At 47.6% G+C, this 22952-nt stretch overlaps 2 protein-coding genes across 2 annotated transcripts in view; one reads left to right on the forward strand and one right to left on the reverse strand.

Moving 5' to 3' along the window:
* The window catches only part of ABHD13 (abhydrolase domain containing 13), a 161309-nt gene that overhangs the window by 115447 nt on the left and 22910 nt on the right, over positions 1-22952 (forward strand). The window lies entirely within an intron of this gene.
* Positions 6548-20175, reverse strand: LACC1 (laccase domain containing 1). The gene is made up of 8 exons (XM_029048423.2): positions 19867-20175; positions 18846-18966; positions 17345-17951; positions 13326-13507; positions 11827-11992; positions 8941-9166; positions 7846-8021; positions 6548-6799 (listed from the first exon to the last, which is right to left on the reverse strand). Exons 3-7 carry the CDS (start codon positions 17901-17903, stop codon positions 7847-7849), a joined length of 1308 nt encoding a protein of 435 aa, XP_028904256.1. The 5' UTR covers positions 17904-17951; positions 18846-18966; positions 19867-20175; the 3' UTR covers positions 6548-6799; position 7846.

A 22952-nucleotide genomic window follows, 5' to 3' on the forward strand; every position in this document is an offset into this window, starting at 1 on the left:
GACTGTGAGCCCCCTGTGGGACAGGGATTATGGCCTACACGATTCACTTGTATCCACCCAGCGCTTAGTACAGTCCCTGGCATGCAGTAAGTGCTTAATGACTACCATCATTGTTGTTATTATTATTATGTTTCTATTTGTAACTTCTAGACTGAGAGCTTGTTGTGGGCAGGGAATGTGTCCGTTTGTTATTGTATTGCACTCTCCCAAGCGCTTAGTGCAGTGCTTTGCCCACAGTAAGCGCTCAATAAATACCAATGAATGAATGAATGTCCCCCCTCACCGAGTATACACTGGCTGCCGTACAAACAGCAGGCTGAAATCTGCCACAAAAACTGAGAGGAAATCGCTGTGAATTTAATTATGTGGGTTTAATTAAAGCAGTGCCACAGGTAATTTCCCATACAGTGGAGAATGCTAATTTCAAGCTGTGCTAGATTCTGGAATTGCACAATTCTTATTAGCATAGTGTTGACTTCATAAAAGGACTGCAGTCTGAAATTATGTAGGAGGTTAATAAAAATAAGTGTAGTATTTGACAGGCGCTTACTATGGGCCAAGCACTGTACTGAGTGCTGGGGCAGATACAAGACGAACAGGTTGGACAAGGTCCTCGTTCCATGTGAGGGGGAAAATGTCCACTATCAATAGCCCCTTCCCTCCCTTTACTTTAGCGTGGCCCAGTGGAGAGAGCTCGGACTTGGGAGTCAGAGGACCTGGGTTCTAATCCCATCACTGCCACTCACCAGCTGTGTGACCTCGGGCAACTCACTTGACTTCTCCGGGTCGCAGTTTCCGCCTCTGTTAAATGGGGATTTGATATCTGTTCTCCCTCCCCTTTACAGTGTGAGCCTCATGCGGGACCTGGACTGTATCCAACCTAATTACCTTATATCTAATCCCAGGGCTTAAACCAGTGCTTGACACATAGCAAGCGCTTAAACATAATAATAATAATAATAAATAATAGCCAGGGGCAGAGAGGCTTTCTTGTCTAGAGAGGGATTCCTGCTACAGGCCATAGCCCAACAGCCCACGTGGTATAAAGGACTGTAGCTCTATGCCTTAGCTCTCCCCTCTAGACCCAGCTCACTGTGGCCAGGGAGCGCCGTCTGCCCATTCTGTTGTATTCTCCTCGCCCAAGCAATTAATACGGTGCTCTGCATACAGTAAGTGCTCAGTAGATAACATTGAGTGATTGCTTGGAAGACTTCCTTTGAGTAGGAGCAGAGGGAGCTGGTGTTAGGGGGTGGGAAAGGAGTCAATCACTCAATGCCATCAATGAGATAGGACTACCCTTCCTGCCCCACCCACCTTGAGCGAGCAGAAATGATTGCGGTATTTGGTAAGTGATTAGTATGCATCAGGCACTCTACTAAGTGCTAGGGGAAGAGAAGATCATCCAGTCGACACAGTCCCTGTCCCACAGTGGGTTCCCAGTCTAAGGGGAAGGGAGAACAGGGATTTAATCCCCATTTTACTGTTGAGGAATTTGAAGCCCAGAGAAGCGAAGTAGCTTGCCCAAGGTCACCGAGCAGGCGGGTGGCAGAGCCGCGATCGGAACCCCTGACTGCTAAATGGTTTTGGAGAATGCTGCTGCCGAACCCATGACTGATCCACCTCTGATAGCCGGCAGAGACAAGGACCCGCATCAACCAGTAGGTGACTGAGCACTTACTCTGTGCAGAGCACTGTACCAAGCGCTTGGGAAAGTGCAGTACTGTAGATGAGGGGACAGTCCCTGCCTGCAAGGAGTTTACAGTCTAGTTGGGGAAACAGACATGAAAATAATTTACAGGTAGGGGAAATGCAGAGTGGAAAGATCTGTACAGAAGCGCTATGGGCTGAGGGTGGATTTGAATATGTGAGCCCGGCATTGGGCAGGGATTGTCTCTATCTGTTGCCCATTTGTACATTCCAAGCGCTTAGTACAGTGCTCTGCACATAGTAAGTGCTCGGTAAATACTATTGAATGAATGCCAAGAATTTAAGAGATGCAGACCGGAGTGCATAGGCAAGGCAGAGGGGAGGACGGAGGAGGGAAAATGAGGGCTTAGTCAGGGATTAATAGTAGTGGTGTGTAGAGGCAGTGTTGCCTAGTGAAAAGAGCACAGTTCTGGGAATCGGAGAATCTGGGTTCTAATCCTGGCTCTGCTACGTGCCTGCTGTGTGACCTTGGGCAACTCACTAAGCTTCTCTGGGCCTCAGTTCCCTGCTCGGCCAAATGGGGATTCAAGACCTATTCTTCCTCTTAGACCGTGAGCCCCCATGTGGGACCTGATTACCCCAGTGCTTAGTACATAGTAAACGCTTAACAAATAGCACAATTATTATTAGTGGTGGTAATAATAGCAGTGGTAGGAGCATTGTGGACAGGGAATGGGTCTTTTTATTGTTGGAGTATACTCTCCCAACAGTGCTCTGACTAGTAATAGTAATGACATTTATCAAGTACCTGCTCAGTGTGATTCACTGTACTAAACACTTGGGAAAATACAACAGAAATACAAAATGTGTGCTTGTTCCAAGGCAGAGGCAAAGGCAGGTAGGAGCAGAGCAATTTAAAAAATAATTGCCACTTACCTGCACACGTATGTATATATATCTGTAATGTATTTATGTATATCAATGCCTGCCTCCCCCTCTAGACTGTGAGCGCATTGTGGACAGGGAATATGTCTGTTTGTTATTATATTATACTCTCCTGAGCATTTAGCGAGAAGCAGCGTGGCTCAGTGGAAAGCGCCCGGGCTGGGGAGTCAGAGGTCATGGGTTCTAATCCCAGCTCCGCCGCTTGCCAGCTGTGTGACTTTGGGCAAGTCACTTTACTTCTCTGTGCCTCAGTTATCTCATCTGTAAAATGGGGATTAAAACTGTGAGCCCCACGTGGGACAACGCGATCACCTTCTATCCCCCCAGCGCGTAGAACAGTGCTTTGCACATAGTAAGCGCTTAACAAATACTAACATTATTATTATTATTATTTGTACAGGGCTTTGAACATAGAAAGCGCTCAATAAGTACGATTGAATGAATGAATGAAAGTTAGTCTTTCAGGTAGGCCAGGAGGTGACTGCCGGGGTGACTTTGACCTCTGACATTTGACAGACGGGCCCTTTCGTGGAAGGGAAGCAACAGCATAGAGGATTTTCCAAGCCCTTCAAGACCTGCTCCGTTCATTTGCTTGCAGATGAAGCTACATCGGGGTGAAGGGTTGGTGGGTCCCGGAAGACCGGATTAAAATTCAGATTGACTTTGGGCAATTAGAAAATAAGGACAAAAAGACCCCTGGTGGCCAAAAGTCAGAAAGACACAAATACAAGATGGGAGGATTTGAGATCATTAATGACAAATCAATCAACCAGTGGTACTTATTGAACTCTTACTGTGGGCAGATCACTCCAGTAGACGCCTGATTAGCCATGAATCTGGATGATAATCTCCTAGCTAGAGAAATAAGTGGGAGACTCTGAAAGCCTTAAAGAGGGTCACATTACGTCGGAATCATAACAGAATATTCCCATTGCTCTCCACCCTGGCGAAGCTCTTTCTAGAACCCCTCGTCCAGTTCTGAGCCTCACGAAGGATTTGGAGGGAGTTCAGACGATAACCACCAAGCGGCTGGAAGCATGGGAGAGTGATCCCTATGAGGAAAAATCAGAGGAGAATTCGGAGGATAGTAATAATACTAATGGTGGGATTTCTTAAGTGTTTACTGTGTGCTAATTGATCCGTCAATGGTATTTACTGAGCGCTTAATGTGTGCCGAGCACTATACTAAGCACTTGGGAGAGTACAATATAACAAAGTTGGTAGATAGTTCCCTGCCCACAAGGAGACTGCAGTCTAACACTCTACTAAGCGCCGGAGGGTATATGAGATCGTCAGAGTGGACGCAGTCCCTGTCCCACATGGGGCTCACAGTCTAAGTAGGAGCCTGAACATGTTCTGAAATCCTAGGGAGAGCACAGTTAAAAAAAAAAGCCTCAAAATATATAAAGGACTTCTATACTGATACTTTGCCAAGCCTCCAAACACTAGCCGTGGCTCATTCTTTTTCCTCAGCTCATTTCTGCAATCCCTGCATCTTTATTCCCCAAGCATTTACGCTGCCTGTGTGTTGGTCTGCCGTCCTGTACTCTGCACCCAGGGAGAGCTCGAGGAGTTTGGTGAAAGCTGCTAAGAGTGCAAGACTCGGGAGACAAGGACCTAGCTCTGTACGTGTCTCCTCACTCATCAGACCCCTCCAATGGTTGCCCATTCCTCTCTGCTTCAAGGAGAAACTCCCGTGCCATCTGTAAGCTCCTTGAGGGTAGGGTACCTGTCTACCAACTGCACACTCCCAAATGCTGAGTAGAGTGCTCTGCACACAGTAAGCCCTAAACGGATAAGATTGATTGATAGAGAGGCATCAGAATTAAGGCCCAAATCATGTCTGTCGCAACTATTTATCCACTCTCTTCTCCCACTACACCCCAGCTTGCGCTTTTCGCTTTAACTGTGCCTGCCTCTCAAGCTCTCTCCTTTCTACTGTCCAACCTCTGACCCCTTCGTTCGTACCCTTCCTCCTGCCTCGAGTTCCCTCCTCATCCAAATCCACCAGACCACATCTCTTCCCTATCTTGAAAACCCTTGTCAAAGCCCACCACCTCTAGGAGGCCTTCGCCGATTTATCGGTCCCCGCCAGTGGTTTAATTCGATCAATTCCCCCAACTCAGGTGGATTTATTGAGCGCTTACTGTGCGCAGAACACAGTAAGCGCTTGGGAGAGTACAGTACAACAATAAACAGACATATTTCCTGCCCACATCCCACCCTGTTGAACTGACCATGCAGTAATGTACAGGGAGAAGCAGCGTGGCCTAATGGATAGTCCTTCAGCAGTATTTCTAGGTGAGCATTGCCTCTTAGTGGATATATGATAAAATTGCAAGAGGCAAAATTTGAAGACAAGCCATTGGAAGATTTAAAAAACCACAGGAACAAGAGAATTGCCATCAATTTTTTTCAGAGCACTCCAGGGAAATAATTAGCACTGCACCGGAGATTAACCTCAACTTAAATTCAGTGAAACCGTAGACGAATCACTTACATCTTCTGTGCCTCAGAATGGGGATTCAGTACCTGTTCTCCCTCCTACTCTGAGCCCCAGGTGGGGTCTGGCGGCAGTGCTTGTCACATAGTAAGCACTTAATGAATGCCATAATTATGATCATTATTACTACTATTATTATTGTTGTGGTGGTTATTATTATTAATTGGCGTACCCAGCATCGATGCTCAATAGTGGGATGCTCAATAATGCTTAATAATCGCTGCTATGGGAAGCAGCGTGGCTCAGTGGACAGAGCACAGGCTTGGGAGTTAGAGGTCATGGATTCGAATCCCGGATCTGCCACTTGTCAGCTGTGTGATTGTGAGCAAGTCACTTAACTTTTCTGTGCCTCAGTTGCCTCATCTGTAAAATGGGGATTAAGACTGAGCATCGCATAGGACAACCTGATTACCCTGTGTCTACCTTAGCGCTTAGAACAGTGCTGTGCACATAGTAAGCGCTTAACAAATACCAACATTATTATTATTATTAGTGGGAGGGCGAGGTGGGACGTGCAGTAGTGAAATCACTCATACCTACCTGGGTTGAGTTGAATCAATAGGATCCCAGCCTCGACTGGCTAACAACCCAAGAGGAGTGGGGGTAAGGTACTATAGAGCAAAAACGTAAAATTCACACATATCCGGAGGTATCCCTGGGCTGCTGGAACTCAGGTTGCGTTGATCTTTGCTTTATTTTAGGGTCCTTCTTCCCCGCTAAAAAGTAAGCTCCGTCAAGTCATGTCTGCCAGTTCTATTGTACTCTCCCAAGCACTTAGTTTGGTGCTCTGCACGGAGCAAGTGCTCGATAAATAGAACGGTAATGATTCTATTATTATAATTATGGTACTTGTGAAGCTCATGCCATGTGCCTAACAGTGTTCCAAGCGCTGGGATAATTGCAAGTTAATCAGGTCCCTGCCTCACATGGGGCTCACAGTCTTAATCCCCATTTTACCTCTGAGGTAACAGGCACAGGGGAAGTGAAGTGACTTGCCCACAGCAGAAAAGTGGTGGAGCCAGAATTAGAACCCAGGTCTTTCTGACCCCCAGGCTCAGGCTCTTTCCACTAGGCCATGCTGCTTCTCTAAGGCTTCACACGCCTTATGTCATCTTGCAAAAATCTCCCTAAAAACAAACGAGGCTGGGGAGAAACAGGAAGAAGTCTCAGGAGGTAGAGGCAGTTGGATCGTTCTGCTCAAGCACTTAGTACAGTTCTCTAGTGATAATAATAATTGTGGCATTTTGCTAAGTGCTTACTGTGTGCCAGGCACTGTAATAAGCACTGCAGTGGATACAAGCAAATTGGGTTGGACACAGTCCCTGTCCCATACGGGGCTCACAGTCTGAATCCCCATTTTACAGGTGAGGTAACTGAGGCACAGAGGAAGTGAAGTGACTTGCCCAAGGTCACACAGCAGACAAGAGGCAGAGCCAGGACTAGAATCCCGGGGTCTCAGCCTCCCAGCCCCGTGCTCTACACACTGGGCCATGCTGCTTCTCACATAGTAAGTGCTCGGTGGATTATTTGATCGATCGTTTGCTTGAAAGCTTGAAAGTTTGCAGCTGCTGCCACCACCAAATGGCTGTTCAGAGTGCCAGAAATTCTCTCCGGCACCAAGTTCTCAGTCTTCAGCCTCTCTGAAATATGGGCTGCTGATCTCAGGTCTCTGTATTCTTTTCACTGGGCTTCTCCAAACGGCTCCTAGGAGACATAAAAGAAAAAAGGCAGGGTGTGTAAGGAAACAAAAAAATCAGATATGAAACATCCCTCAAATATGGAGCATCAGCATGGGCTGTTCTTATCACTCTCCTGCTCTGATAGTTGGTCGCATCCCCTGCCTGTAGCTTATTTTGTTATGTCTGCCCTGCTAGAGAGCAAGTTCGTTGAGAGCAGGGACCATGTCTACTTCGTCTACCGCCCTCTCCCAAGCACTTAGTACAGAGCTCTGCACATAACGAGCACTCCATAAATACCATTGATTTCGTTTTTAATATTTGTGAAGCGTTTTCTGTATGCCAGGCACTGTACTAAGCACGGGAGTAGATAAATACAAGCTAACTGGGCAGGACACAGTCTCTGTCCCGCATGGGATCACAGTCTTAATCCCCATTTTACAGATGAAGTCACTGAGGCACAGAGAAGCAAAGTGACTTGCCCAAGTTCCCACAGCAGACGGGGGCAGAGAATCCAGGTCCTCTGACTCCCACGTCCAGTCACTTGCCCACTAGGCCACGCTTCTTGATCGATCGATAGATTGATTAATGGTGCTAACATGGATGATTTGGTGGAACCTGAGTTGAAGTTGATGAGGGCACTTTTTCATCTGGGCTCACTGTCACTTCCAAGGGGAGGTCCACCACAAATACCAGAATTATCATGATTATTATTGTTATTAAACAGGCACACTCCCCACCCACAACGAGCTTACATGTCTATCGATTCTACTGCACTGCACTCTCCCAAACCCTTAGTACAGTATTGTGCTCACTATGAGTGCTCAAAAAATTCAACCAAGTAATTGATTAACTGTCAGTCCTAGGTGTGCTTGTAGGCCCGAGGAGGGTTTGTTTGGCGGTCTCTCACCTCACTTTTGGAATCCATGGGGAAGGAGCACAGTTACTCTTGGAGGTCATTAGAGTGAGCATTTCTATCCCCCTGGATTCTCCTCAGCAGGGTCCACCCAGAATGAACTTTGCTGTGGTCTAATGAATCTTGAGTTAAAATAAGAAAAGGACCACCTACTGTACCTCAGTCTCTGACTGATATGAAGCCGATCTGTGTCCCAAAATTAAGGCCATCGCGGACGTGGGAGAAAAACTTGTCAGGGTTACATGACGTACAGAGAGTGAAATCCTGGTCCTTGTGGATGCTGGAATCACCATGAATATTTTGAGGAAGAATTCCCCCACGTTCTAGAAGAACTCTTGAGATGAAATGAACAAAAAAGACAACAAAGCGTTTGTAATCATTCATGTAGCTTTCTGCATTCCCTTCCGCCTTTTCTCCCTACCTCTCTCCCCAGCAGAGTGAAGTTGTGTTTTGAGGCAGGTTTATGAGCACAAACCAAAGGCCTGCTCCAGCAATAGGAAATCTTTCAAGATCTTGTAAACTTCAACCATTTCCCCATCTGTAAAATAGTGATACTCTCCCAAGCGCTTAGTACAGTGTTCTGCACACCATAAGTGCTCAATAAATACCATAAATTGATCGATTGCTCTCTCTAGCTCTCAGTGTGTGAGCCCCGAGTGGGAGAGGGATTGTGTCGAATCCGATTACGTTGTATCTTCCCTAGGGTTTACCCCAGTGCTTGGCACAGAGTGTTTAATCAGTACCACTGTTCATGTTGTAGTTGTCATGGCCCACATGTCCTTCAGGTACCTCTACTCTACTGTTATATGGTTGATGAGATGGGCCAGAAAAAGTGCCATTACTGGATTTCCAAGGACAAACTGGATAAGTCATTTCCTCAAAGACACTGAGAAAAACTCTACCATTATTTAGACTGCTCCTTTAGAAGAAATTCACCCTGAGATCGTATGTGTAGCAAGGGGGAGGGAGAAATAGAGAGTGAGAGGAAAAAAGAGACAGGGATAAAGAGAGAAACAGGTAAGGAGAAACAGAGAGTGAGAGAGAGAGAACCCAAATCCTGCTGACTCCCAGGCCTGGGATCTATCCACTACTCCACCAGTGGATCTACTAGTCCACGATGTAGAAGGAAATCAGCAAGATGACATAGGGTATGAAGGAAGAGATCCTAGTGTGCTTTAAATAAATGGCTCTACATTTTAGCACTCAAGACCATATGAAAAGTTTAAAGTTTTAAAAACAAAAATCATACTTACTTAGTGGCCCTCCGAATGTCCACATAGGGATTGGGAGAGTCAAAGAGTCGTACGCATTTTGGATCGAGACTGTGAAATGCCTCTGCCGATTCCTTGGGAAGTGTAAAGCAGCAGGGTCCGATAGAAGGGCCCAAGACCACCAGAATATCCTCCAGGTTGCAGCCGTATTCTGTCAGCATAGCCCTGATTGTAGCCATGGCTACTCCTAACAAGGTTCCTTTCCATCCTGGGAAACATCGAGAAGATTATCTTGTACCTACCCCAACGCTTAGTTAAGTCCCTGGCACATAGTAAGCTCATAACAAGTACCATTAAAAAAAAAAGCAGGAAAACAAGAACATCAGTAAAGGTTTAAGACTCGTCTGTCGAGCCAACAAGGCCCTTATTCCAGTGAATCATAAACTGAATAGGTTAGCCATGAAGGGTGGTTATTTCATGCTTTATATATTGCATGTAGTAACAGAATATAAGCAAGAATCAAGATGGTCTCTTGCTTCAGCCCATGTAGTGTCAAAAGCCTCCCTTAGCAGCCCTGATGAACCCAGATTAATGAATCAATCCATCTATAGTATTTATTGAGTGCTTACTGTGTGCAGAGCACTAAGAATGTGGGAGAGTACAATACAATAGAGGTGGTAGACATGATCCAATCCCACAAGGAGCTTACAGTCTAGAGGGGGTGACAGACATTAAATTATAGATCAGAGCAATGGGAGAGTATAGGGATAGGTTTATAAATGCTGTGGGTTGGGGGTGGGGTGAACATCCCGGGCTTAAGAGGGTCAGATCCAAGCGGAGGTCTGCCACGTGAAGGGGGAGGGAGTTCTAGGCCAGAGGGAAGCCTTGGGATAGTTGTCAGCGGCGAGATAGATGAGATCAAAGTTGGCGATAGAGGAATTCATTCAATAGTATTTATTGAGCGCTTACTATGTGCAGAGCACTGTACTAAGCGCTTGGGATGAACAAGTCGGCAACAGATAGAGACAGTCCCTGCCGTTTGACGGGCTTACAGTCTAATCGGGGGAGACGGACAGACAAGAACGATGGCAATAAATAGAGTCAAGGGGAAGAACATCTCATAAAAACAATGGCAACTAAATAGAATCAAGGCGATGTACAATTCATTAACAAAATAAATAGGGTAACGAAAATATATACAGTTGAGCGGACGGGTACAGTGCTGTGGGGATGGGAAGGGAGAGGTGGAGGAGCAGAGGGAAAAGGGGAAAATGAGGCTTTAGCTGCGGAGAGGTAAAGGGGGGATGGCAGAGGGAGTAGAGGGGGAAGAGGAGCTCAGTCTGGGAAGGCCTCTTGGAGGAGGTGATTTTTAAGTAAGGTTTTGAAGAGGGAAAGAGAATCAGTTTGGCGGAGGTGAGGAGGGAGGGCGTTCCAGGACCGCGGGAGGACGTGACCCAGGGGTCGACGGCGGGATAGGCGAGACCGAGGGACGGCAAGGAGGTGGGCGGCAGAGGAGCGGAGCGTGCGGGGTGGGCGGTAGAAAGAGAGAAGGGAGGAGAGGTAGGAAGGGGCAAGGTGATGGAGAGCCTCGAAGCCTAGAGTGAGGAGTTTTTGTTTGGAGCGGAGGTCGATAGGCAACCACTGGAGTTGTTTAAGAAGGGGAGTGACATGCCCAGATCGTTTCTGCAGGAAGATGAGCCGGGCAGCGGAGTGAAGAATAGACCGGAGCGGGGCGAGAGAGGAGGAAGGGAGGTCAGAGAGAAGGCTGACACAGTAGTCTAGCCGGGATATAACGAGAGCCCGTAATAGTAAGGTAGCCGTTTGGGTGGAGAGGAAAGGGCGGATCTTGGCGATATTGTAGAGGTGAAACCGGCAGGTCTTGGTAACGGATAGGATGTGTGGGGTGAACGAGAGGGACGAGTCAAGGATGACACCAAGATTGCGGGCCTGCGGGACGGGAAGGATGGTCGTGCCATCCACGGTGATGGAGAAGTCTGGGAGCGGACCGGGCTTGGGAGGGAAGATGAGGAGCTCAGTCTTGCTCATGTTGAGTTTTAGGTGGCGGGCCGACATCCAGGTGGAGACGTCCCGGAGGCAGGAGGAGATGCGAGCCTGAAGGGAGGGGGAGAGGACAGGGGCGGAGATGTAGATCTGCGTGTCATCTGCGTAGAGATGGTAGTCAAAGCCGTGAGAGCGGATGAGTTCACCGAGGGAGTGAGTGTAAATGGAGAACAGAAGAGGGCCAAGAACTGACCCTTGAGGAACTCCAACAGTTAAAGGATGGGAGGGGGAGGAGGCTCCAGCGTAGGAGACCGAGAATGATCGGCCAGAGAGGTAAGAGGAGAACCAGGAGAGGACAGAGTCCGTGAAGCCAAGGTGAGATAAGGTATGGAGGAGGAGGGGATGGTCGACAGTGTCAAAGGCAGCAGAGAGGTCAAGGAGGATCAGAATGGAGTAGGAGCCATTGGATTTGGCAAGAAGGAGGTCATGGGTGACCTTAGAGAGAGCAGTCTCGGTAGAGTGGAGGGGACGGAAGCCAGATTGGAGGGAGTCTAGGAGAGAATGAATGTGTGGAGGAAGGAAGGAATGTGTGGAGGAAGGAAGGAATGTGTGGAGGAATTCTAGAGGAATGAAGTGTGCAGGTTGGGTCGTAGTAGCAGAGGTGAGGAAGGAGGGGGAGAGCCGATCCAGTGCCTTGAAGCCGACGGCAAGGGAGCTTCCGTTTGTCGATCGGGGCAGCCGAGTGAAGTAGGGACCGGAGAGGGGAGAGACAGGAGGCAGGGAGGTCAGCGAGGAGGCTGATGCAGTAGTCAAGGCTGCATCCCAAGGATTTGGTGGATTTAAAATGGTCCCAGAAATATATCCTCCAGTCCTGCAGTGATTCCCCAAAGGAGGCTAGCCGTATAGCCGATAATGGAATAGAGTTACCAGAATGGGCCACACCACAAGCCTTTTTAACCGGATCAGCGAAGAGCAAGGGTATGCAGTCAGCTCCCAGGGCCGCTAGGGTAACTCCTCTCTCATTGGTCGTAATTCCATCATAGCACTCAGGCTCCTCCTTCCCCAAGATCCACACACCACTGGCGTGATCAGTCTAATGTAAGGAGTATCGGGAGAGAGTAAGATGTTTTGTTAAGACATTTCCACCTTTGCCTTGAAAGTCCTTCCTACACCATATGGTATCTGAATTATTTCCTTAAAATTGCTTGAAAATTTTTTATTATTATTAATAGCAATAATGATAATAGTGATAACACAACCACGGTGCTCGTTAAGGGTTTACCGTGTGAAAAGCACTATACTAGGCACTGGGGTAAGTACAAGGTAATTGGGTCAGACAGGGTCTCTGTCCCACCCGGGGCTCACAGTCTAAGTGGGAGGAAGTAGGATTTAGTCTCCATTTTATAGATGACATAACTGAGGCACAGGGAAGTGAAGGGATCTGCCCGTGGTCATACAGCAGATGAGAGGAGGAGCCGGGATTAGAACCAGGCCCTCTTACAAGGGATTTGTTAAGTTTACAAGATAGAGGCATAAAGCTCTCCGTATGGGGAAAGTCCAGACTGTCCTGTAGTATTTACAAGTGTGGTTTCTATAGTCCCAAGAATTTCCACCTAAAACCACTCTTTCCATTAAACCTTTCTCTGACCCTACTGAACCCTAATTAACCAGGAGGGATTTGGGGATTATGTGGGGAATGGGGCATCAGTAGTCCAAAATTGCATCCCGTTCTAGTTGGAAAAACAATAGCCGCTACTATTCTACAGCAGTTTTTTCTTTCTCGCTCATCGTTCTTCTAAAGGAAAAGAACAAGGCAGGGATGCTATCTCCCAGGGGAATAATGCCAAGTCAAAATTGTTATCTTTTCAAGCTTTTTGGAAATCAAGAGCTTCAGGGGTTTAGCAGGTCATAATGAATCAATTCTCACATTTCCAAAAAGAAGTAGAGAGGAGAGTAGCACAGCCTAATGGATAGAGCACGGGCCTTGGAGTCAGAAGGACCAAGGTTCTAATCCTGGCTCCCTGCCTTGTCTGCTGTGTGACCTTGGGCAAGACACTCCTCCCTGTGCCTCATTACCTCATCTGTAAAATGGGGATTATGATCGTGAGCCCCATGTGGGACATGAACTGTATCCAAACTGTTTAGCTTGTATCTACCCCAGCGCTCAGTAGAGTGCCCGGCAATTGGTAAGCACTTGAAAATTATCATAAAAATGGGTGGGGTGAGGAGACGGCAGAATGCTATTCCAGTGGCTAATGGAGAAACCGAGTCAAAATTATACTCTCCCAAGCACTTAGTTCAGTGCTTTGCACACAGTAGGAGCTCAGCAGATACAAATGAATGAATACCCGGTCCAGGGACACAGAGTTCACATGGCAGGACTAGGATGGGGTCATCAGTTTGAAACACAGACAGGCAGGGTTTACCTTTATATGGTGAAATTTTTCTGGGTCAAATCCGGCAGCTTTAGCCAATCTGCGTAGGTTCTCCTTCACTACAGCCTTGGGATCTCTCCTTTTCGAACTACTGAAGAGATTGAAAGAGCTGAGGGTTGGTATATACGATATTCCACCTGCCCTGGTGGTGAATCCATGTATGAAAGTATCTTCTGAAAAGAAAAGAAATACAAGAAGGATTTGATTTTTCTCTCCTGGACACAGAGGAGAGCAAAAACAGCCAAGGAGCAGGAGAGATATAGATCCAGAGGCCTCGGCAACTGGTGAAGTGATACGGTCTCATGTTTTAATGAGAACGCACTTCCCTAAAGGAAGTCACTCTGGCATAGCATAAAAGCACCAAATATTTGACCAAGTTGTGCTCCAGGGACAGGCAAATGGAAACACCTGACTATCAATCAACCAATCAATAATATTTATTGAGTGCTTATTGGGTGCAGAGCACTGAACTAGTTGCTTGGGAGAGTACAGTACAACAATATATCAGACATTCCCTGCCCACAGTGAGTTTATAGTCTAGAGTTGGGAGACAGGAAATTATATAAATAAATTATGACTATGTACCTAAGTGCTGTAGGGCTAAGGGGACTATAAGAGAAGCAGCATGGCCTAATTGAAAGAACATGATCCTGGGAGTCAGAGGACCTGAGATCTAATGCTGGCTCTGCCAATTGCTTACTGTGTGACCTTGGGCAAGTCACTTCCCTTCTCTGTGCCTCAGTTTCCTCAGTTGTAAAGTGCAGGTGCAGTACTTGTTCACCCTTCTGCTTCACCCTAACCGTAGTGGGACTGTCCAACCTGATAAACTTGTTTCTCCCCCAGCACTTAGAACAGTGCTTGATGCATAGTAAATGCTTAATAAGTAGACTAATAATGATAATAATGCTAGTAATAATCATAAGACTTGAGGGAGGGCCTTGCTCAGACCAGAAGTTCCCAGCCTGACCCAGCTAGCCCTGCTTTGGTCCCAGCCTGTTTCTCCCTCTCTGCAGGTAGTTCTAGATCCCTGGCTTCGCATCACCAAGCTAGACCAAGACGGGAGCCTTTGCCCAAACCAGAAGAGACTCGGGATTCGCCCTGGCAGGGAGGGCGGCGCTGCTCTGACTGGGCATTTGCCCTTCGGATGGCTGAGAGTTTGTCGTGCCAGCAGCCCAGGAGACAACCAGGCCCATGCAAGACCCAGTGCCTGGTCGATGGCCCTGACAGGCAGAGAGCCCCCCCCCCCCATTTGAAAGGAGAGGGGGGCGGGGAAGACTTTCCAGTAGGCGAGAGGATAGGCGGTTTGGCTTTGGGCCAAGGTTGACCTGGACCTGCAGGTTGGACAGGGCTCTCCCTTGAGCACCCAGCTCTTTTTTCTGGGTATAATTAGCAGCAATTACAGACGGGAAGCTCTCTGTCCCCTATGGCAAAAGGGGAAGATTCTGGAAAAATTCCCTAGTTAGGCAATCCATTTATGAGGGTGGATTAGATAAGATTTTCCAAAGGGTCAAGGATAGGTAGATGTCAGAACTCCTGTATTCCCCTCTTTAATATCATTGTTCAAATCCCACAGTGACATTAACCTATTAAAATAAATCTGATCTTAGAACAAAATTGCCTTAGAACAAAATAATGATGTTGCTGCCAAAAGAGCAATAAATGGACTTTTGGCTGATTGGGTGGAAGATCGAGAAGAGAAATAATCGGTTGGTAAACCTAAGAAAAATAAACAGATGTTTCTTCCCCCCTGGGATTTTTGATTCAAGAATAATAATAATAATGGTAGTATTCGTTAAGCATTTACTATATGCTAGGCACTGTACTAAGGACTGAGGTAGATACAAGATAATCAGGTCGGGCAGAGTCCCTGCCCACATGGGGTTCACAGTCTAAGGGGGAGGGAGGAAAAGGGATTAAGGCCCATTTAACAGATGAGAAAACTTGAGGCCCAGAGATGTTGACCGACCTATCCAAAGTCACACAGCAGGCAAACGGCCGAGCCGGCATCAGACCTGAGCTCCCCCGATTCTCGGGCCTGTGTTCTTTCCACCCGGCCTCACTGTTCCAGGCACTTTGTCTGAAATTATTGCAGCAACGGCAGTAATAGGGAAGTTATCCTCTCGAGAATTGATCTGCTTCCTCCACAAAGCTTCTTTAAGTGTGCTGAACTCTTCTAATAACTAAACAAACGGCCATGTTTATTTGCACACCTAACGTAGGTCTGTACTAAGTGCCTGATTTTTGAAGTTGGGATTTCAGGGGTGTATTAAAGCATCCAGCAAAGCCAGAAAGAGGGGTGCAGCGGGATCACCAGGGTAACCAGAATCCCCAAACACCACATCAGCGGATGGGGCCCGGGCCGGGGTGGGACATCCGGCTGCCACAGCCGGAAGTTAAAGACCATGTGGTCCCAAGCAGTTCCTTATGGACAGGGAGTGTGTCTACCAATTCTTATACTGTACTCTCCCAAGTGCTTAGTGCAGTGCTCTGAACACAGTAAGCACTCAATAAATATCATTGATTGATTAATCCTAGCCCCTTCCTCCCCCCATCCCAGTGACCCCTAGGACCACCAGAAGAAAAGTGAGCCACAGGCCTCCCAAGAAACACCCAGAGAGATCAAGTTACCCCAAGAAGAGCCTGATTTTGGAAACTCTGAGTCCCTCCTGTGGGGTATTAGGAAGGGGCAAAAATGCACCTCATTTAGTAACATTTGGCATCATCCCAGTGCATTGGGCCGGCAATGGGAGAGGGAAATGAGGGGCCACAAGTGACCCCTTGTCTAATATAAACCCCACAGACTTACATAAGCCCTTTCACTCCTTTAAGCCAAGAAAGAGAAAAATTGAGTAATAACCCTCTCTTCCCTCTCATTTCCTCCACCTGGAAACATATGATTTAGTCATCTGATTTGCCACTTAACCCAGCGGTTATACTGATGAGCACCAAAATTCACAAAAGCCACCATAACGAACATTGACACGTTTGAGACTTAACTTCTTCTTTCACTTCTCCTGGACACCCTTTGGAGGAAGTGATGAGCAGAGATAAATATATCTGTAGGAGGGGATGATGTGCAGTGAAATGAGGGGAAAGAAGCAAAGAGGTTAGATAAGCCACAGGCTGGCTGAAGGATCCCTCAAGAATCTGGTGTTGATTGTGTCCACTCAAAGGGTTAGATATTTATGGGAAGGGAAGCCGTGTTACCTAGTGGATACAGCACGGGCCTGGGAGTCAGAAGGACCTGGGTTCTAATCCCGGCTCCACCATTTGTCTGCTGTGTGATTTCGGGCAACTCGCTTCACTTCTCTGTGCCTCAGTGACCTCGTCTATAAAATGGGGTTAAGACTTTGAGCCCCATGGGGGATGGAGACAGTTCCAATCTGACTAGCTTATATCTACCCCAGTGCTTAGTACAGTACCCGGCACATAGTAAGCATTTAAATACATTAAAAACAGGGGTGGGGAGGGGAAGCCGTAATTCTGACCAGGGCTGCCAGTTTGGGAAAGGAGGGACTCACCAATCCAGAAAACGTTCTGTGTGGGACCGTAAAGAGAGAAAGAACTATAACAACAAAAAGCTCTGCTCTTTCAGCTCTTCTCCGTCTCCGGTATCATACTCTCCTTTTTATGGTTTTGCTTAAGCGCCTACTATGTGCCAGGCACTGTTCTAAGTGCTGGGGCAAATACAAGCTAATTAGGCTGGACACATTCCCTGTCCCACATGGGGCTCACGGTTTTAATATTTTACAGACGTGATCACGGAGGCACAGAGAAATGAAGCGACTCGCCCAAGGTCACACAGCAGACAATTGGCGGAGCCAGGATTAGATCCCAGGTCCTTTGGACTCCCAGGCTTTATCCACTAGGCCATGCTGCTACTTTTCCCCTCCTTCCCTCCTTCCCTCTCCCCCTCTCTCCCCCTACACCCGCCAGTCTTAAAGAGACTTTTCTCACTTAACTGACTCTCACCCTGTACTATTCACCTGGAAAACTGGGGATAGTCATACCTGGGATCAAGTAAGACTTGAGAATTGTTAATTCTCCTTTCAGCCCTGGCAAGGTGCCCAAATAGGTCTCAATGTCACTCCTGACGTCTTCCAGTTCTTGGGCAGAGAGAGGTTTTTTTCCCATGGGCCGGGGCAGAGGTTTTCCTTCCGTATTAACTTGTAACTCTTCAAACTCAAACCGATAAACATCGGTGAAGAGCTGATCGACAAAAGCCTCCATTATCGCCCTCCTGGGAACCGGCGTGATGATTTTAACGCGGCTCACGTCCTCCGCGTCAAGTCTCTGTTTAATCGCGTACAAGACGGCGGCTTCGCACGGCCCGCTCACAATCTCAAATCTCCTTTGGAGCGGTTGGAGACCACCCACCGTTTCGAGCAGTCGATTTTGCTCATCTCCATTCTCGCCACCGGGATCTGGGCCACACATCACACAGAGGAAGGGGGCTTCGGAGTCTCCGAGGCTTCCAGTCAGTCCCGGGGCCCTCAGGACCCTCTGAAGGCAGATTATCTGGGAACCCCGTCTCAGGCCAAACAGATCAATCAGAACGGCTTCTGCCATATTTCGCTATTGCTTAACAGCTTCTCCTGGGAGGAGCAGGTGTCAGCCCTGGGTCAAAAAAAAACAAAACAAGTTATAGCTTGCTAGTTTTGGGTTCTCGAAAGGGACGTTGCTTTATTCAGACATGGGCAAGACCCATAACCTCTGTCAGATATTTCCCTGACGAAGGATGATGATGGTATTTGTTAAGCGCTTACTATGTGTCAGGCACCGTTCTAAGTGCTGGGGTTGATAGAAGGTAATTAGGTTGTCCCTCGTGGGGCTCCCAGTCTTCATCCCAATTTTACAGATGAGGTAACTGAGGCACAGAGAAGTTAAGTGACTTGCCCAGAGTCACACAGCTGATAAGTGACGGAGCTGGGATTAGAACCCATGACCTCTGACTCCCAAGCCTAGGCTCCTTCCAAGAAGCCACGCAGCTTCTTCATGGTGGTGTTTACTGAGCGCTTACTGTCTGCAGAGCGCTGTACTAAGTACTTGGGAGAGTATACAGCAGTTGGAAATGACAGGAAGTGAGAATTCAACTATATTTCTTGAGCGCTTACTGTGTGCAGAGCACTGTACTAAGAGCTTGGAAAGTACAATTCAGTAACAGAGACCATCCCTACCCAACAACGGGCTCACAGTCTAGAAGGGACTAGACTAGACTAGACAAACAAAACATTTCTTCCTATGAAAAATAACGTAGCTATTGCATCTCTTGTTTTCAGTGATTCTTTCCCAGTCAATCCATCACTAGAATTTACTGAGCACTGACTCTACAGAGCCCCGTACTGAGCGCTAGGTGAGAGTACTACAGAGTTAGTAGCCATGGTCCCTGCTCTCAAGGAGCCTCCTGCCTTACCATCTCCTCTCCTTACAAGCCCGTCATGCCTCCCGGGACTCCTGCCCACCTCTTTCCCTGTCAGAGCCCTTTTTTAAAACAAAGCAAACACTACTTACCGGCCTACATCTTCAATTAGCTGGACAGACCTGAGTCATTCCTGCTGTGAAATTCCAGTCTTCACCGCATTGGAAGTTCAGCAGCAGCTCGTGGAGCAAATCCCCAAATTCACTCTGGAACCTGAGTGAGGAGGGGAATTCTTAGTTTCAAGATTTGTAGGGAGGAGGAGACAGAGAAAGAGAGAGTTGGGAGGTTGGTGGTGGGGCTTCTGGAGGGCAGGGATCGTGTCTACCACTCTGTTGTACTCTCCCAAGGGTTTAGTACAGTGCTCGGCAGTTAGTAACGTTCAGTGAATACCATTGATCCGTCTACTTCTTCCCCAATGCTTAGTATAGTGTTCTACACATCGTAAGCCCTTAATCCACCTATATTGTATCAACCACAGAGCCTTGAACATAGTAACTCCATAATAATAATTAGTAAATAGCATTGCTTCTCCCACCACCACTATTATTGATGGAAGCCACGCTATGTGCCTGCTTCAACACCATTTTGAACAGTGCAGAACTTTGGCCCTAAATAGCAAATAATGAAGTAGAGGGATATATTATGGGCAGGAAATGTGTCTGCTGAATCTCTTGTGCTCCCCCAAGTGCTTAGTACAGTTTTCTGCATCTAGTAAACGCTCAATATATGCCGCTGATTCATATGCCCTCATGTTACCTAGGAAAAGCTAAACCAAACAAAAAAACTGCAACCTCTTCAAGCTCTTGACACTGCAGGGCTTTTCCCGGTAAGCTTCATGGACTAACCCTGACTCGTCCAGCAAGACCCGGGGCAGGGAACGTGACCACCAATTCGGTTGTATTGCGCACTCCCGAGCGCCCAGCGCGGTGCCCTGAACATAGGGAGCGTTCAGCAAATACCATCGATTGACCGATGGATCTTCAAACGCCCTTGCCAGAAGCGGTCAACGTTTGCAATTCCAGTTGGGATGCGTCCCCCTCCTCCCCGGGCCGCCCCGGGGCTTCCCTCTGAGATCTGAGCCCCGGGGGTCTGTGGCTGGTAGTCTGTACTCACAGAAGCCGGCCAGCCCTCTGGCCTGGAAAAGCAGATATCCCAATGAGCCCCCCCGGTCCGAGCTTCCTGGAGGACAGAGAGGCAGGCAGGACAGGAGGGAGGGAGGAAGGAAAGGCGGAAGGAATGGATGGGGGTTTCCCTTTAAGCACAGGGAGGGCGAAAACAGCCAAAAGAGCAAAAAACAAAACAAAACAAAAAGTGCCAAGATCCATTTCCTTAGGACTCCGGCACCCAAGTCCTCCTTCTCGGCTGGGGAGAACAGGGAGGGACACAGGGAAGAAAGGGGGGGGAACTCTGGTTCAATTGAAAGGCAAGGAAAGGGTTAGCCCTTTTCTCTCCTTCTACCCCCTTCCCCACCCGCCCCCAACACACTCACTCACACTCACATATGAGGCACACAAACCCAACCCACTCGACTAGTTCCCGGCAGCGGAGTCGACTCTGACTGGTTCCGGGTTACAAGCCCAAAGTCGACCAGGCTCCTGGGTTTTGCAAGTGTCCAGGGTTTGTGTGTCTGTGTATGTGTGTGTATGTGGGGGAGTGGGGGGTCTGTATGGTGGGGGGGCGGTTCTGCAGGAGTCTTTTCTGCACACAGACACAAAAAATCCCCAAGAAATAAAGGTGAAATACGATCTGGCGAGCCAAAGCCCTGCCGGGCTATTAGAGGCAAGTCAGGGCAGGAGAAGGAATGTGGGTGTGGGGGAAAGGAGTCCTAATCTCTCTCCAGGGAAAGCAGGGTGTGTACGTGTGTGTCCGTATGTGCACAGGTATGTACCTGCGTGTGTGTCTGCACGCACGGACACACACAGGTAAGGGAAGACATCATTGGAGAGACCGCTGGGCCGAGAGTCAGGACAGTTGGCGCCTAATCCCAGCTCCATCTGGTGCCTGCTGGGTGACTTTGGGTAAGCCACTTAACTTCTTTGTTCATAATAATAATAATTATGAACACATGACCATCTGACTCCTGGCCTGGGCTCTACCCACTACACCACACTGCTTCTCTGTGCCAGTTTCCTCATGTGTAAGGCGGTTGTTCAGTACCTGTTCTCCCTTACTCTTACTTGGAGGCAGTGCTTCTCCCAGTAAATGCATAAGAAATACTATGGCAATCAATACTATAGCAATCAAGCAGGAGAAGCAGCGTGGCCTAGTGGATAGACCCTCGGGCCTGGGGTCAGAAGGTCCTCAGTTCTAATGTCGGCACTGTCAGTCGTCTGCTGGGTGACCTTGGGCAAGCCACTTAACTTCTCTGGGCCTCAGTAACCTCATCTTTAAAACAGGGATTAAGACTTAGACTGTGTAGGAAAACAAACTTTGTCCAGCCTGTGTAGCTTGTACGCACCCCAGTTTTTAGTTCAGTGCCTGGCCACATAGTAAGTGCTTAACAGATACCATAAAAAAGTGATATTTATTGAGCACTTACTATGTGCGGATCACTGTACTCAGGGTTTGGGAGAGCACAATGGAACAGAATTATCAGACACATATTGGCAAATGTGTTTGCCGGGCCCACGCTGTCAATGGCTTGGAGGAAATAGAACTGAGCAGGAGATTGAGCAGTTAAGGTGAAGAAATGAGCCAAGAGTCCAAGAGACTTTGAATAAAATCCACTTCTACTTTTATCAGGGTTAGAGTGACATTTACATTTCCCTTGGGCATTTTCAAGGCTGTTTCCCAAATGAGAAGGAAGAGGATGGTTTAAAAATTCTGGGATCAACCAGTGGTATTTATTGTCACTGTGTGCAGAGCACTGTACTAAATGCTTGGGAGAGTACGATATAACAGAGTAAGGCACATTCCCTGCTCACAAGGTGCTTACTGTCCGTGTCTTCCAAGCAGCTTCCATTAGTTTGTATGCTCCTTGAGGACAGGGATCATGTCTTCCAAATCTGTTGCTTTGGACAAGTCCTCGGTACAGTGGTCTCTGTACACGTATGTTCAAAAAAATACCACTGATTTCTCAATTGAAGAGTTGCTTGGAAGAAGTGGCCTCGGAATGCATCCGAACTGGCCAGAATCCACCCAAGAGGTCATTTGACAACCTCCCATGGCGACTCGTTCCAATGTTTACTGCACTTGAATTTGCCTTTATTCACCCTTCCCTCAGCCCCACAGCACTTATGTCCATATCCAGAATTCATTCATTTACGGTAATTTCTGTTTCCCCTTCTAGGCTGTAAGTCCCTTGTGGGCGGGGAATGTGTCTTCCAACTGTTAGACTGTACTCTCCCAAGCGTTTGGTACAGTGCTCTGCACACAGTAAGTGCTCAGTAAATACCATTGATCGCTAGAAAGGTCTTTCTTAAAGAGCCAGACAAGTAGCCAGGAAACTTGGCGAGACCCCAATGGTCACCACATGACCTGCTCTGAGCGTGTGAGGGGGGTTGCTTGGGAATGGGGGAGGTGGGATGGGATGGCAGGTGGCGGAGAGGATTCTACTTAACATAAGGTGTCATTTCATTCAGGCCATCGATCGATGATATTTATTGAATGCTGTGTGTAGAGCACTACACTGAGCACTTTAAAGTAGACACGGGTAGACACTGTCCCTGCTCACAAGAGGCTTACGGTCTACAGAGGAGCTTACATTACAGGGGCCGGATTTGCCACGGAACTAACAAATTACATATCAGTCTATGGGATGTCGAACCCCCCCAATATAGCTACATTCTGGACTAAGCTCACTGTGGGCAAGGAATGTCCCCGTTCATTTTTGTGATGTATTCTCCCAAGTGCTTAGTACAGTGTTCTGCACACAGTAAGTGCTCAATAAATACGATTTAATGGATGAATGTTTAAAATAGCATTTGGTAAGTGCTTAATAAGTGCCAGGCACTGTACTAAGCAACAGGTTAGATACAAGATAATCAGGTCAGGTTTAGTCCCCGTTCCACGTGGGACTCACATTTTCAGGGAATGTATTGCGAGTTAGGCCTGCGTGGTACCTAGACTGTTGAGAGACAGAAGCAGCTTTGAATGATGTGTTAGTCAGGAATAAACTGATGTCAATACGAAGTTTTCTACAGTAGAAGAACACTGCTTGTGTCGTCGGTTTGGATAAAAACTTCTCACTTACTGTCACT

Source organism: Ornithorhynchus anatinus, chromosome 20 (assembly GCF_004115215.2).
Source record: "Ornithorhynchus anatinus isolate Pmale09 chromosome 20, mOrnAna1.pri.v4, whole genome shotgun sequence".
In the NCBI taxonomy this organism is placed as follows: domain Eukaryota; kingdom Metazoa; phylum Chordata; class Mammalia; order Monotremata; family Ornithorhynchidae; genus Ornithorhynchus; species Ornithorhynchus anatinus.

What these genes read in the sequence shown, in the direction of transcription:
- LACC1 (XM_029048423.2), bottom strand. Translation starts at nt 17,903, where the DNA reads ATGGCAGAAGCCGTTCTGATTGATCTGTTTGGCCTGAGACGGGGTTCC. An exon ending in TTGTGGTGTGGCCCATTCTG is followed by an intron (nt 9,167 to 11,826) that starts GTAACTCTATTC and finishes GATGTTTCCCAG; the next exon opens with GATGGAAAGGAACCTTGTTA. An exon ending in GACATTCGGAGGGCCACTAA is followed by an intron (nt 8,022 to 8,940) that starts GTAAGTATGATT and finishes TTTCATCTCAAG; the next exon opens with AGTTCTTCTAGAACGTGGGG.